The 15445-nt window shown below is 41.4% G+C and overlaps 1 protein-coding gene across 1 annotated transcript in view; it reads left to right on the top strand.

Annotated features, from left to right (window-relative positions):
• Window positions 1–1768, top strand: part of prim2 (DNA primase subunit 2) — a 111178-nt gene extending 109410 nt beyond the window's left edge. The window contains exon 14 of the mRNA XM_024136222.2: window positions 1372–1768. Within this exon, the coding sequence (XP_023991990.1) occupies window positions 1372–1602 (231 nt within the window). The 3' untranslated portion in view covers window positions 1603–1768. The remainder of the gene's footprint in view (window positions 1–1371) is intronic.
• Window positions 1769–15445: the final 13677 nt, after the last annotated feature.

The following is a 15445-nucleotide window of genomic DNA, read 5'->3' as shown; positions in this document are numbered from 1 at the left end:
CTAGCGCTAGTCAGTTGTACCTGCGCCAAAACGCCTGTATTTTTTTAACCTATAGCTTGTTCGCCATATTCTTTTTTGGAAGTTTTTTTTCTCGCAAATACATATAGAATCGTGAGAATCAGAATACATATTGTATCGCCGCGTAAGTATCGTGATAATATTGTATCGTGATGTACCTGGCAATTCCCAGCCCTAATCTCCTACCTGGTTCTAGATCTGTGGATTTGTACAGATAGATCTGTTGTTCCTCCCTCCTTGGCAGCGTTTATTAAAGGTCAAAATATAATACTTCACTGATTAAATATTTACACAGGAGCAATAAATCAAACAATAGAAAGAGTAATGAAATGGCAAGCTCCGAGATGCTTCACCTCGGATTATGGGAGCYGGAGGGTGCTGCAGCAGCAAAATTATTCAAAGATTGATTTGTTTTTGATCTTGGGTTCGGATTGTTTCATGTTTATGCATTTGTCATTTGTCACATCCAGAAGGCCAAGTGCTATGTGGTAATGCTGAGACAGATCCGGGTGTAATGGATTGCACAGTTCTGTACTCGTGAAACCTGTGGCTCTGAGATTTTTCAACTCTTTAATAAGTTTAATGCACAGACAGTGAACAGAGACAGGACAGTTAACAGGAGAAATTAGATGTTTTTTTTTTCTTAAATGAGTAGGGAACTTGTTTCTCTCTATGTTTTTGTAAGGAGTTTATTCCCATCAAGTACTGCTGAGATATGTAGGCGTACATGTGGACCCACGCTGGTTCAAATAAGGTCGAGCAGTCAGCTTGCATTTGCCTCGCTAGACAAAGGAATTGAACAATGCTCTCAAGGTGATGGCAGGTGAGGGACTTAAATTGCCCTCATGCTTCGGAGTGTAAAAAGTTCGCAAGAGTTCGTACATATATTATGACGACATTTTGTGGCGTTTTTGTTCATCGGTGATTGGTCAGTAGGGATTCAATACTCTTTTAAATTTTTTAATTGAGAAATACTGCACCAAACATCTTAGTTAGATGTAAAATTGGCGGACTAAGATCTCCTRGCCAAAAACGTCAAAATTAATGGAAGATTTTTTGTTATCTTAGACTATTTTGAGGTGTATACTGGCTACAGCGTCTCAAAATGGACAAACAGTACTATTGCTGCTCTATTTCTTGTATTTCAAGCGAAGGTCTTTTAAGGGTTCGGCTAGGCGCCAGCCGAATTGAAACATGCTGACGCCTTAATCAGGGAGACTTTTTTTAAAGCCAGAACACCAGTACAATGCCATTAGTTAAATAACTGAAGCAGAGTTGTCTTTCTGACACTTCTGTCCAAGGTATTCTTTTTARCGTCTGACACCTAACAAAACCTTTTTCTGTTGTGTACAGATTGAGGACTCTGGGTTTTCACTCAATCACCCCAACCAGTACTTCATGGAGAGCCAGAAGCTGCTAGGCGGTCCCGGGGCTGGGGTGAAGGTGGAAGTGAAGCGGGAGGACAACCCCGCCACCAAACCCCCCAACCCGTCCCCTCACCAAACACCAGGACCAGGGAACCTCCCTCAGGAGGTGGCAGCAGAAATAACAGAGGATTTGGATTCTTTCTTCCAAGATGCCTGATATTCTTAAACATCCCTGAAAACATTTCCTCACTATGTAGATTTGAATAAAGCTCCCATCCAGTCAAATGTTTTTTTACCAAGAATAATGATTTTCTATTCTTCTCAAATGTTCAATGCTGTCCTCTGTTTTACATGTACGTAGTAATAAAGTTGGATAATATGAAGATCTTCTCGTTTGTGCTTATTTGTTGGTTGACAAATGCAACACAATAACAAGCAAAATATTAATTTTGACCTTAACCTCAATCTTGGGATTTACCAACAGTGGGACTACAATTCTCAAACCTGAACTTTGGAACAGTTGGATGCTCTTTCTAATTCATTGCTGTGATGTATCTACAGTTTTTCTCCCCGTTTGAAAGCTGTTATTGGTGCAATTCTATTCATTTTGAAATAGTCTGTTTGGGAATGGTGTTGCCTCCCTTTTTTCTCTTCTGCGAGGCCCATTGCCTGCTATGACCAGAAAATATCCTAGCTGCCACAGAAGCAATGTCATTGTTTTTGCCCACAAGGGATTAACCTAACGTAGCAGGTGTACAATAAATGCCTGAAACTAGATCCCCTACATAGTGGTCTTGACGAGAATAGAAAACACTGTCGGGAGTTTCTCTTCTGCACTGTTCAACCAAACCAGTAAATGTTGAGGAGGAATTAAGTTAGTGTTGCCTTGTTAACGTCCAAAAGTGGAAGTTGTTACAGGCTCTCTTTCCATTTCCCTTGAAATCCAGAACATCCGGTTGTTGGGGACTCGGCAGAGGCTAGCAAGTAAACACAAAACCCAAGTTGTATTGCACTGCCTTGGAATACGCTTGATTCCATTTACCCAAAGCCCACCCTGTCTTGTAAGGCCTCTTGGCTGAATTACAGGTGAAAAATGTTGGTTGCCCATAACCAAAGTGGTGTGGAAATTGCTAATATTTCTTTCAAATCTTTATCACATACTTACTCTATTGGTTATTCAATTCACATCAGACCACAAAATATACAATATTAGTGAATTCTACACAGTGTAACTTGTCAAATGTGATCAATTAAGTTAGTTTCATATTTAGAAATGTGCTCAATGTTGAGAGATTTGAATATACTATATGTAGTTAATGTTGAGCTTACGAGCTTCTATGGCTATTTCATGTAGCACTCCAGACAAACCTAGCACGACTATCTACTCAAAGTAGCCCAGAGATCTTTACCAGTTTACAATTGCACTGCTTAGGCAAAATCCTGTCTTTATTTAAACCCTTGTGTGAAGTGGCTTGCATATACAAGGTTGATGTGTTCAAGGTCACTGGATGCAATTTTATTTAGGTTTTTCCTGGAGTTTTCCACAGCCTAAGCTGGTATATAATGTCAAGCATTTTCTCCTCCCAAAACATGTCCGCTTTTGGTTTGTAGATGGATATATTGGCTTGTAATTAATGTACAAACTAATCAAGATGGACTGTGTTTAATGCTTGATCAAATTGGATAATGGCATTAGAATATAAATGCAGCACAATATTAATTATAACACTGCCTTGTGATTATTTTCCTTTAGAATTTACTTCCATAAGTCTACGCACAGCATGTCCACAATACCCTGTGCCCCCCACCCACCCTCCTAGATGTTTCAGTAATGGTGTTTGTGCTCTCCTCCATCCTTCTCACTGTGCCCTATACAATCTACCCTCTTTCACTCACTCTGCCCTCGCCTGTACAAGCTCGTCACCCCTCTCTCCCAGTGCTCTGTAACAAGCTCTGCGGGCTAAATGTAGAGTCAATTAGAGACCCAGAGGAGAGGGACCTGCATTGTGAATTTAAATGGGTCCCCCTGGTAGGCCAAGGGAAAGTAATGGTGCCTTTTCTGCAGTCAAAAAATAAAACACTTCCTGCAGTCAAATTCCCTAATGGCCTTATGGGTGGAATGTTATTAAGATTTTTCATAAGGAATAAACAAACATTTGTTATACCAAAAGTTCTGTGTTTCTATGTCAAACGGTTTTGTTATATTTCAGTCTTCTGTGATGTGTATATAAAGTGTAATATTGGGATGCAAACTCAAAATTTAATACATTTCAACTCTATATCTAACATGGTACAGGTGTATTTTTCTTAAGCCCGTATCCATGTGTGTGAGGTGTATACTTTTGTTTCAAAGTAGATTTGTTTAAGACTACCAAGAAACACTGTGACCCTGTTTTAGCCCACTGTAGTAAAAGGTTCAGGGACAAATTGAGCTATTAATAGTTACACCTTTATGTAACTGTATACTACTTTAACTTTTTTTTTGTAACAAAGGCTGTCCAAGAATTCATGCAATTCAGTTGAAGTCATGGAAGGTTCAATCACTAATAGTTTATGGTAGCGTGATGGTACTTGAGTGACTTATTTTGATAGTGGATGCTGTGGCTCGGGTATAAAGTATGAGTTAGGTGCCATGGTTTTCCTGTGGTAGCTGTATGCAGGAAAAAAATCCATATGTTCTTCAAATGGTATTGTGCACATATTCTGTCTGTATTCTAAAACATCTATAATTTAAATAACATTTTGCTTTTTGTATTGTTCTTGCAATACTTACCTAGTTAAATAKAWWWTWWWAAATTGCTCTTGCAATCTCTAAACGTGCCACTTAAATTTGCGCATAAGCTTAAAATCCCCCTTCTCATGTTACCACCGTTTTAAAAAGTGTTAGTCTACCTGGTTGTTTTTTGAAACCTTACTTTGGCAAAGTGGCCTGAAGAGAGCTGCGGAGTAGCTCATCAGGCTACATACAGTGCATCGCAGTCTCACACATTTAATGCTAAAGCATTAACGCATGGCTTGCTAGGTGCCTGCCTGCACCCTGCCACATAGCTAGAATTAAATTAGTTTTTGGAATCCGAGCATGACGCTTGGCAGAGAGGATTTACGCACAAATAATAAGGTGAGCGGATATGAACAGTGCACAGCTGCGCTACTGTCKGCAAGAGACCTTGATGTTTCATATTTGGTGGCGCTTGACTGCTTTTGACAAAGCTGTCCCTTCTCTAGCGGCTTGCATCAGTTCACCGGGGCAGTGTTCACCTCGACAAATGGATTTACAATCATTAGCCATATTATAAACTTCACTGGTTCACGGTGTGATTTGTTCTCTTCCATTAGTCAATACGTGGACTAGAAGCCTAGTGGGGATGGGTGCATTCACTACAAAAGGCTGATAGGAAATGTATAATGTATTCAGTAAAAGCAAGGCCCTGTGTTTCCTGAATGGCGAGGCACCTTTTTATTCAGCTACACAGGGATAATTCCGTTCCATGTATCTTGTGGAGAGTGAGATAAATGTATTTACTGTGCTGCGTGTCTTGGTGTACAAAATGAAATGATCCAAAACAGATTTGATTTGGGACTTTTAGATCGTCTGGTTCCCCAGCAAATCCCATCGCTGAGATTCTACACCATTCAAAACCCATTTGCAATGTATATACCGGTACATACTGTACATGACCTTGTATAAGGGTGCTCTTGTAACAGGGTAGAGCTGCTGAACATACCCCTATGGCCTGTTGTTAGCTTCGAGAACCTCATCTCATGATGCTAAAAGGTGGCATAGTATGTTTGATATTCATTATTCATCATTAAAGGGACACTAACTGTAGTACCTAGATTTATTATGCGTATATTAGTAAAATATGTCTCTTAGTTTTAGTTTAACATCCTCCTTGCTTCAATAGATGAACATTGTGGAATGAAATTAAGTAGTCTACATGGAAGGATGTTGTGTGAAAGCAGGTCCTGTTTCAGTGTCTGCTGTGAAGTCTCAAGCCTATGGTCAAGTAATGAGTTCCATTTGTCAGTCGTTCATGAGGATAATACTGTATGTCATTTGGAATATTAATTGGTATGTGTTTGATTCTATATTCTCTGTTTATTTCTATGGAATTTTTAGGTAATTTCATGGATTCTGCTTGCATGTTAGTCTATCTTCTATGAAATGGTGGACTGGGCAGTACCAGAGTCAGTTCAAATCAATTCAAATTGTATTTGTCACATACACATGGTTAGCAGATGTTAATGCGAGTGTAGCGAAATGCTTGTGCTTCTAGTTCCGACAATGCAGTAATAACCAACGAGTAATCTAACCTAACAATTCRATAACTACTACCTTATATACACAAGTGTAAAGGGATAAATAATATGTACATAAAGATGTATGAATGAGTGATGTTACAGAACGGCATAGGCAAGATGCAGTAGATGGTATCGAGTACAGTATATACATATGAGATGAGTAATGTAGGGTATGTAAACATAAAAGTGCATAGTTTAAAGTGGCTAGTGATACATGTATTACATAAAGATGGCAAGATGCAGTAGATGATATAGAGTACAGTATATACATATACATTATATTAAGTGGCATTGTTTAAAGTGGCTAGTGATACATTTTTGATCAATTTCCATTATTAAAGTGAGCTGGAGTTGAGTCGGTATGTTGGCAGCAGCCACTCAATGTTAGTGGTGGCTGTTTAACAGAAGCTGTTTTTCAGTCTCTCGGTCCCTGCTTTGATGCACCTGTACTGACCTCGCCTTCTGGATGATAGCGGGGTGAACAGGCAGTGGCTCGGGTGGTTGTTGTCCTTGATGATCTTTATGGCCTTCCTGTGACATCGGGTGGTGTAGGTGTCCTGGAGGGCAGGTAGTTTGCCCCCAGTGATGCGTTGTGCAGACCTCACTACCCTCTGGAGAGCCTTACGGTTGTGGGRGGAGCAGTTGCCGTACCAGGCGGTGATACAGCCCGACAGGATGCTCTCGATTGTGCATCTGTAAAAGTTTGTGAATGACAAGCCGAATTTCTTGAGGTTGAAGAGGCGCTGCTGCGCCTTCTTCACAACGCTGTCTGTGTGGGTGGACCAATTCAGTTTGTCTGTGATGTGTACGCCGAGGAACTTAAAACTTACTACCCTCTCCACTACTGTCCCGTCGATGTGGATAGGGGGGTGCTCCCTCTGCTGTTTCCTGAAGTCCACAATCATCTCCTTTGTTTTGTTGACGTTGAGTGTGAGGTTATTTTCCTGACACCACACTCCGAGGGCCCTCACCTCTTCCCTGTAGGCCGTCTCGTCGTTGTTGGTAATCAAGCCTACCACTGTGGTGTCGTCCGCAAACTTGATGATTGAGTTGGATGGCCACGCAGTCGTGGGTGAACAGGGAGTACAGGAGAGGGCTCAGAACGCACCCTTGTGGGGCCCCAGTGTCGAGGATCAGCGAGGTGGAGATGTTGTTACCTACCCTCACCACCTGGGGGCGGCCGTCAGGAAGTCCAGTACCCAGTTGCACAGGGCGGGGTCGAGACCCAGGGTCTTGAGCTTGATGACGAGTTTGGAGGGTACTATGGTGTTAAATGCTGAGCTGTAGTCGATGAACAGCATTCTCACATAGGTATTCCTCTTGTCCAGATGGGTTAGGGCAGTGTGGTTGCGATTGCGTCGTCTGTGSACCTATTGGGMRGGRAAGCAAATTGGAGTGGGTCTAGGGTGTCAGGTAGGGTGGAGGTGATATGGTCCTTGACTAGTCTCTCAAAGCACTTCATGATGACAGAAGTGAGTGCTACGGGGCGGTAGTCGTTTAGCTCAGTTACCTTAGCTTTCTTGGGAACAGGAACAATTGTGGATGCTTTTATTGACTCTTGCTATAATTCCTCCTCCTGTAATATTTTAGATAGTACACTGGAAATGTCATAAATAAGCACCTTATCAGTTGTTTTGGTTCCACAGGGAATAAGTTCACACTTTGAAATGCTTAATGTCGTAGTGTTGAATAGAGGGCTATATTCCTCACAGAAACAAGTTTTGTGATCAGACATGATTTACAGAAAAGCAGTGTTTGTGTTGACAAAGGTGTGAGATTTTAAAATGATAAATAAGAGTATACTGAATAAAGCATTTTCAAAAAAGAAATTGCTCAATTGCTTCCACACCAAAAAATTAACTAATTTGCTGAGCATGTTGTTGAGTATGTGACCAAATTAACATCTTTCTCTGTCAACCTCTCCTGTCCTCTGCATCAAATGCTCCTTTTACCTGACACTGAAAGTCATAGTGATTGAACCCCATCCAGCCAGAGCGCAACACCCTCTACCTCTCTTAATGTGTCTTGACGTTGACTAATTAACAGGGGCTACCAGTGCACACGCTGGCCTGCAGAGGATTCAATTCATCTCATGCTGCTGGCCGCTTTCTCCCCCTTTTTTTCTCTTCCACCTCCTCCCCTTCTCACAGCCTCCCCACCTAAACTCAGATTTCATGCATAAGAATGAGCGAGGGAGAAGTCGGGAAGGCATCGATGTTGTTGACTGATGTGCAGGTCTTTGTTAGTGCATTTTGTTTGTGATGTGTTGAAGTGAGGAGGGGAAGTTCAAGGCTGCTGAGGAGGAGGAGGAGGGCGTCGAAATAGATTATATCGTGCAGCGCAGAACTGTTGACAGTGACAGCTGCACTCGCAGGGCGCTCATAGCTGGTGTGGAGAGAAGATGGAAAGGCAGACAGAAGATGTACCAATGGACCTGCTAATATCTCATGCTGGTGTTCCATTATCATACGATGGACATGGTCCTAAGACAGTTGCTGATGCTCGGTCCTTGGGAGTAGAACCGGCCATATTTTTTGTCTCCCTTAAGAACCTGTGGTTTAGAGTAGCCAAACATGCTTCTCAGATGTTTTGCGATTGGGAGAATAGGCTGTTTGTGTCTGTGGCTTTTGAATTTCCAATGTGAGTGTTTGTTCATTTGGTTATAATAACAAGTTCAAATGAAGGATGATTCAGATTGCTTTCTTCCTGTGCTTGGAGATAGAATATCAGTTAAGTATCCAAGTGTAAACAGGGGCCTATTCCCTCTGAAATTTCAAGCAAATAACAGCATGGCCTACAACAACTTACCCATGGAAATGAATTTGTTCCTTGAAGCCCAGAATGTCTGATCTCCTCGCCCTCGAACCAAGGGAGAATAACAAAGGACTTGTGTCATGTTTACAGGCATAGAATGATTACAAAGGCATAATCACCCTGCTGCACAAAAGGATAGGAGAGATTTGAGGGATGCTACTGTATTGCTATGCACCCAAAATTCTTCATCAAAGAGCCTCTACCTACTAATTACTCAAGATTTTGGGGTGGGCGGGGGAGGCCTGGATATACCAAATTGTTTTAAATAGCCCCAGCATCCTAATATCTTTGAATTTTCCAATCTCTTGGAAGCAGCTTAACTACACAGCCTGGTCTCATAGACTAGACATAACAAAGTAATTGTACATCCGGGACTCTCAAATTAGTATAATACGTTTGGTATGGTTACATTTGGTATGGTTACATAAGACAGATGGTTACTTAAGGCAAAAACTAAAGTAGGGTGGTTCGTCGGGGTGGATGGGTGGGCATATAGCGCAAATGTCTAGCAACCCAAAGGTTGCGAGTTCAAATGTCATCATGGACAACTTTAGCATTTTAGTTAATTTACATATTTCATCTACTTACTACTTTTTAGATACTTTGCAACTACTTAGCATGTTAGCTAACCCTCCCCTAACCTTAAACCTTTTAGCTAACCCTAGCCTTAACCCTTTTAGCTAACCCTTCCCCTAACCTTAACCCTTTAACCTAACTTCTAAACTTATCCCTAACCCCTAGCCTAATTAACGTTAGCTAGCTAGCTATCTTTAGCCACCTACCTAGAATTCATAACATATCATACATTTTACAAATTCGTAACATATTGTACATTTTGCTAATTCGTAACATATAATACGAATTGTAATTCGTAACATATCATACAAAATGGGTGATGGACATCCCCAAATTAATATAACCATGTCTCGGATTTACATATAGAATAATATGAAATGCTCTGAGACCAGGTTGCAGCTACGCCACATGGAGGTGCTAAAATGTCATTTCCTGAGGACATCAGAGTAGCCTATGCTGTGATGGTTTATTTTGTCATGCAATACTTAAAAAGGACTGTATGTTTGAAGGTAAGCCACAAATAAACCAACTGGCCCTCGAAGGCAAGGGACCTGCTCTTTTTCCACATTTCTCTTAACTCATAAAAGTCTAAACCCTGTCAAAGCCAGGGGTCTAAGCTGGACACTGCGTACAGAATTTGGCAGATCGGCTATGCCGACTTCAGACAAATCCCGAAACGTTTGTGGGAGAGAGTCTCATCTTTCCATAGAGGGGTCATAATAGTTTTGTAGGCCAAACCGTTCGAATGCTACAGACGATTTTGTGAATGAACTATAAATAAGCCTCAAAACATTATTTWAAAAAATATTTTCATATCATGAATGGTCAGTCCTTGCATCCATAGCTGTCTATTCATTTGAGAGTGGTTACATTCCTCCTGCCCAATCCCTCAGCTTTTTACCGTTTAAGGGCCCTCAGCTGATTGCCCCTTTAAGGGCCTCAGAGACCGGCTCAGTGAAGTGTATGGGAGAGAAGATGACAATAATAGTGGTGCAAGCAATAAGACTACCACAGTTAGATCCTTTTTAATTGGAGCATTGTGTTTCATAAGCATTTTTTTATTTTTTTTATTTTTTTACTTAGCTTTGTCGGAACATAAACCTGTAATAAATTATGTAGATTATTCCTTTAGTAGCAAAGTCCCTTGTGACCAGCTGGTAAAACTCCATGGTGGATAAAGTGTCCAAATACTCAGGTGCCTCAATTAATTGCGCTAAGGTTTGGAACATTCCAACTCTTACTCACTAGAGCCCAATGGACAAACAACTGCCAAAGCGCTTACTACTAACATACAGTCTAAGATAATTAAAATGTTGACCTTGTCGTACAGTCTTTGACACTGGACTGAGAGACTTCTGAAAGAGGGTGCAGACTTGTTTGGAAGGGCAAAGAGTAGCCTCCTTTCATTTCCAAATGTAAACGCTTGTAGAAAATGTACGCAATACAATAATTATGGGTCAAACACATTTCTAGTCTTCCAAAAAGTGGGTAAAGAAGCAGGTGTTACGTTGAGTTGATTCATGGATGATAACTTTATTTTATCTTTCAGTCAGTCCCTTCAAGTGCTGAACATTTTCTATCGCCAGCACAGCATAAGGGGCCAAATCACAGTATGTCTGTTCCTCTGCAAACCAGCCATTTCCAAAAGTACAGGAGAAGAAACGTGTAAATTCCTCGGCCCTTGACCGCACACCTGTTCAATGCAGTTGACTTCATGGCAGTCTTAGAGCGCATGAAGTGGGCCATCATGGCGGTTAGCATAATTTTGTGACAATGGGAGGCCAGAGGGAGTTGAAAGTCCTTAATAATAATTTGGAGGACTGGCACCTCTTGAAGTTTCTTACCTGGCCCCGAAGTGCAAATTACTCTCTGAGGTCAAAAGGAAGTTAACGGGCCTATTTTTCCCCTTGCCGTTCAACTCTGAAAGGGACTATTTCTACTCTCTTCAACAAAAGTAAGTGTAAAACTTGTTACTTTTTGTCTGTTTCTATTACCAAAACATGTACTAGATTACACAATACCCAGATGTAATTTTGCCATTGCGTTCTCTTGTGCTAAATCTTCTGACAAAGTTAATGGCATGTTTGGCGCAAGGCAACAAGACCACAAAAGTGCACTTTGAAAGCAGAGTAATTGTCAAATGCCTCCTTACAATGTTAAATAGGCAAATGAGTTGACCCTTGTCAATCAAGGGTCAACTCATTTGTCAATCAAGAAATGTCAATCAAGAAAGCAGTAGTGCCTAGTTATCCTCCGGGTCCAGTAAAAAAAATCACTGATTCTTAGCCCCCAGTAACATTCTAGTACTGTCCTCACATGCTATTTCTCCTGCTCAGCTTGTGCCCTTAGCAAACAACATATAAACAATTGACAGTTTCAAATCACTGTCTTAGCTTGCTGCAGGGACAGATGGAAAATACTGTTATAATTTTGAATGAGTGCAGGGGAGTCAATTTGGTATGGCAGTTGCCATACCCTAGCTCCACCATTCCATTAGCTCTATCCCAGATGTTATTATGAGCCGTCTTCCCCTCAGCAGCCTCCACTGCTCCACACCAACTATTTACAATAGGATACTAAAATCATTCCAATCCCAATTAAAGGCAAATGCAGTTTAGCGGTATTACTGGGATGACTTTAGGACCATGCGGACGCCTGGGAGAGGGAGGGAAGGCTGGTTGTATGGCTGGCTAGCTGGCTTTATGGAGAGTGCATAGACACAGCTGCAAGGAACAGCACAACTTTTTCTAAAAACAATACAGAGCTAAAGATGGCTGTAGTTGATGGCTTTGGCTAGGTAACTGCTGTTTGACTTGCCAATCAAATAAACTAGAGTTTTAATCCTGGTGCAGAGCTAGTGCGTAGCAGCTAATTATTGTATGTACAGTACAGTACCAGTCAAAAGTTTGGACACCTACTCATTCAAGGGTTTTTCTTGAATTTTGTACTATTTTCTACATTGTAGAATAATCGAGAAGACATCTAAACTATGAAATAARACATGGAATCATGTAGTAACCAAAAAAGTGTTAAACAAATCAAAATATATTTTATATTTGAGATTCTTCAAAGTAGCAACCCTTTGCCTTAATGACAGCTTTGCACACTCTTGGCATTCTTTCAACCAGCTTCATGAGGAATACTTTTCCAACAGTCTTGAAGGAGTTCCCACATATGCTGAGCACTTGTTGGCTGCTTTTCCTTCKCTCTGTGGTCCAACTCATCCCAAACCATCTCAATTGGGTTGAGGTCAGGTGATTGTGAAGGCCAGGTCATCTGATGCAGCACTCCATCACTCTCCTTCTTGGTCAAATAGCCCTTACACAGCCTGGKGGTGTGTTTTGGGTCATTGTCCTGTTGAAAAACAAATGATAGTCCCACTAAYCTCAAACCACATGGGATGGCGTATCGCTGCAGAATGCTGTGGTAGCCATGCTGGTTAACCTTTTCACATGTGAGTTCCAAATATCGCTAACGGTCGCCCCCAACGTGAGTTGTTTTATGCAGGTGATGTCAGAATGCACTCACTGTTCCAAAATGTGATGATTACGCAACAGGACAGTTAACATGCGCTGCCTGCTTATTATCTATAGGCTGCTTATTATCTATAGGCTATGTTTCAACTTGTCAATTTCAAATGATTTTCTAACAAGTTGTATTTTCTAACAGTTTCAATTGAGGTGTGTTCCACGTCCTCATTAATTCACATATAAGTAGTCCATTTCAGCATTGCGGACAATTTATGTTTGAGGCTTTTTTCTTTTGTTCACCTTTATTTAACCAGGTAGGCTAGTTGAGAACGCGTTCTCATTTGCAACTGCGACCTGGCCAAGATAAAGCAAAGCAGTTTYACACATACAACCCAGAGTTGCACATGGAATAAACAAACATACAGTCAATAGTACAGTAGAAAAAGTCTATATACAGTATGTGCAAATGAGGTAGGATAAGGGAGGTAAGGCAATAAATAGGCCATGGTGGCGAAGTAATTACAATATAGCAATTAAACACTGGAATGGTAGATGTGCAGAATATGTGTATATATATATATATATATATATATATATATATATATATATACACATATATATGTACATATGAATTTGCAAGTAGAGATACTGGGGTGCAAAAGAGCAAGATAAATAAATAAATACAGTATGGGGATGAGGTAGTTGGATGGGCTATTTACAGATACAGATGTGCTATGTACAGGTGCAGTGATCTGTGAGCTGCTCTGACAGCTGGTGCTTAAAGCTAGTGAGGGAGATATGAGTCTCCAGCTTCAGTGATTTTGGCAGTTCGTTCCAGTCATTGGCAGCAGAGAACTGGAAGGAGAGGCGGCCAAAGGAAGAATTGGCTTTGGGGGTGACCAGTGAGATATACCTGCTGGAGCGTGTGCTACGGGTGGGTGCTGCTATGGTGACCAGTGAGCTGAGATAAGGCGGGGCTTTACCTAGCAGAGACTTGTAGATGACCTGGAGCCAGTGGGTTTGGCGACGAGGAAGAGATAGTTCATTGAGGTGTGTTCCACGCCTATTAATTCACAATATATAGTTAGTCTCATATTCTCAGCGCCATTGCGGTAGCAATTTATGTTTGGCAGGCTTTTTTCTTTCTGTTCTACTACTTTATTTAAACATCAGGTAGGCGTTGTAGTTGAGAACAGACCCGCGTTCTCATTTGCAGCACTGGAGCGACCTGGCCAAGATTGAAAGAGCAAAGGAGTGTGACACATCCATTGCGAACCAGGCAAGTTGCAGCCATAGGAGAATAAACAACAGTACCAGTCAATAGTACAGTAGAAAAAGTCTATATACAGTATGTGCGAAATATGAGGTAGGATATGGAAGGTAGGTCAATAAATAGGCGCATGGTGGGCCGAAGTAATATACAATATACGCAATTAAACACTGGAATGGGTAGATGTGCAGAATATGTGTATATATATTATTAGGTCTTATATAGTACTGAATTATCATTATATTTATATACTACATATTATCACTTGTACATATGAATTTGGCAAGTAGAGATCCTGGGGGTGGAAATAGCAGAGATATAAATACAATAAATAACAGTATGGGGAAATGAGGTAGTTTCGATGGGCCTATTTACAGCATACGAGTGCTTATGTACCCGGTGCCAGTGATCTTGTGAGCATGAACTCTGACAGTGGTGTTGCTTAAAGCTATGTGTAGGGAGATATGAAGGTCGTCCAGCTTCAGTGATTTGTGGTCAGTTCGTTTCAGTCATTTGGAGCAGAGGAAATCATGGAGTGAGAAAGAGGGGCGGCCAAGCAGCAAGAATTGGCTTTGAGGGTGTACAGAAAAGGTGAGGATATACCTGCTGGATGAGTCGTGGTGCTAGCGGGTTGGCGTGGCTAGGCTCGATGGTGACGCAGATGAGCTGAGAAATAAGTGTTCTGGGGCGCTTTACCTACAGAGACTTGTCAGATGACCTGGAGCCAGTGGGGGTTTTCGCGCTGATGAGTATGAAGCCGAGGAGCCAGCCAACGAGAGCGTCCAGGTCGCGAGCTCGGTGGGTAGTATATTAGTGTGGGATTGGTGACAAAACGGATGTGCAGCGGTGATAGACATGCATCTCAATTTGTTTGAGTAGGAGTGTTGGGAGGCTATTTTGGTAATTACATCGCTGAAGTTCGAGGATCGGTAGGATGGTGAGATTTTTACGAGGGTTGTTTGGGACAGCCATGAGTGAAGGATGCTTTGTTGCGAAATGGGAAAGCCGATTCTAGGATTTAAATTTGGATTGGAAGATTCTTAATGTGAGTTGGAAAGGACGAGTTCACAGTCTATACCAGCCACTAAAGGTATTTATAGATGTCCCAATATCTTTAAGTAGTCAGAAACCGTCCCGAGAATAGTTATCGCTGACGGGCGGGCAGGGTGCGAGCAGCGGACTTCACGGCTTGAAGAGACATAGCATTTAGTTTTACTTGCATTTAAGAGCAGTTGGAGGCCACGGAAGGAGAGTTGTATGGCATTGAAGCTCGTCTGGAGGTTAGTTAACACAGTGTCCAAAGAAGGGCAAGAGTATATCAGAATCGTGTCATTTGCATAGAGGTGGAATCAGAGATCACCAGCTTTACTGAGTGGATAAACTTCCTCTCTTCCAGGAAGCCACCGCACTTCACTCATGTTTGCCCAGATCAAGTATGCATATATTTGCGCAGTCTTGCAAGAATTGGAACATTTTCTTGCTGGCTCTCGCTTTTCCTTCCTTGTTGTTTTCCTTACACAACTTTGGACAGGTGTGCGTTCCTATCAAAGTAAGTTCCTTATTTTCTGTATATCGTTTGTCGTTTCTACGGTAGGTGCACACAGAATGTATGTATATATGTATGTATT

The sequence above is a fragment of the Salvelinus sp. IW2-2015 genome, unplaced genomic scaffold (assembly GCF_002910315.2).
Source record: "Salvelinus sp. IW2-2015 unplaced genomic scaffold, ASM291031v2 Un_scaffold809, whole genome shotgun sequence".
NCBI lineage: Eukaryota > Metazoa > Chordata > Actinopteri > Salmoniformes > Salmonidae > Salvelinus > Salvelinus sp. IW2-2015.
This window is presented reverse-complemented; position numbering and strand designations above follow the sequence as displayed.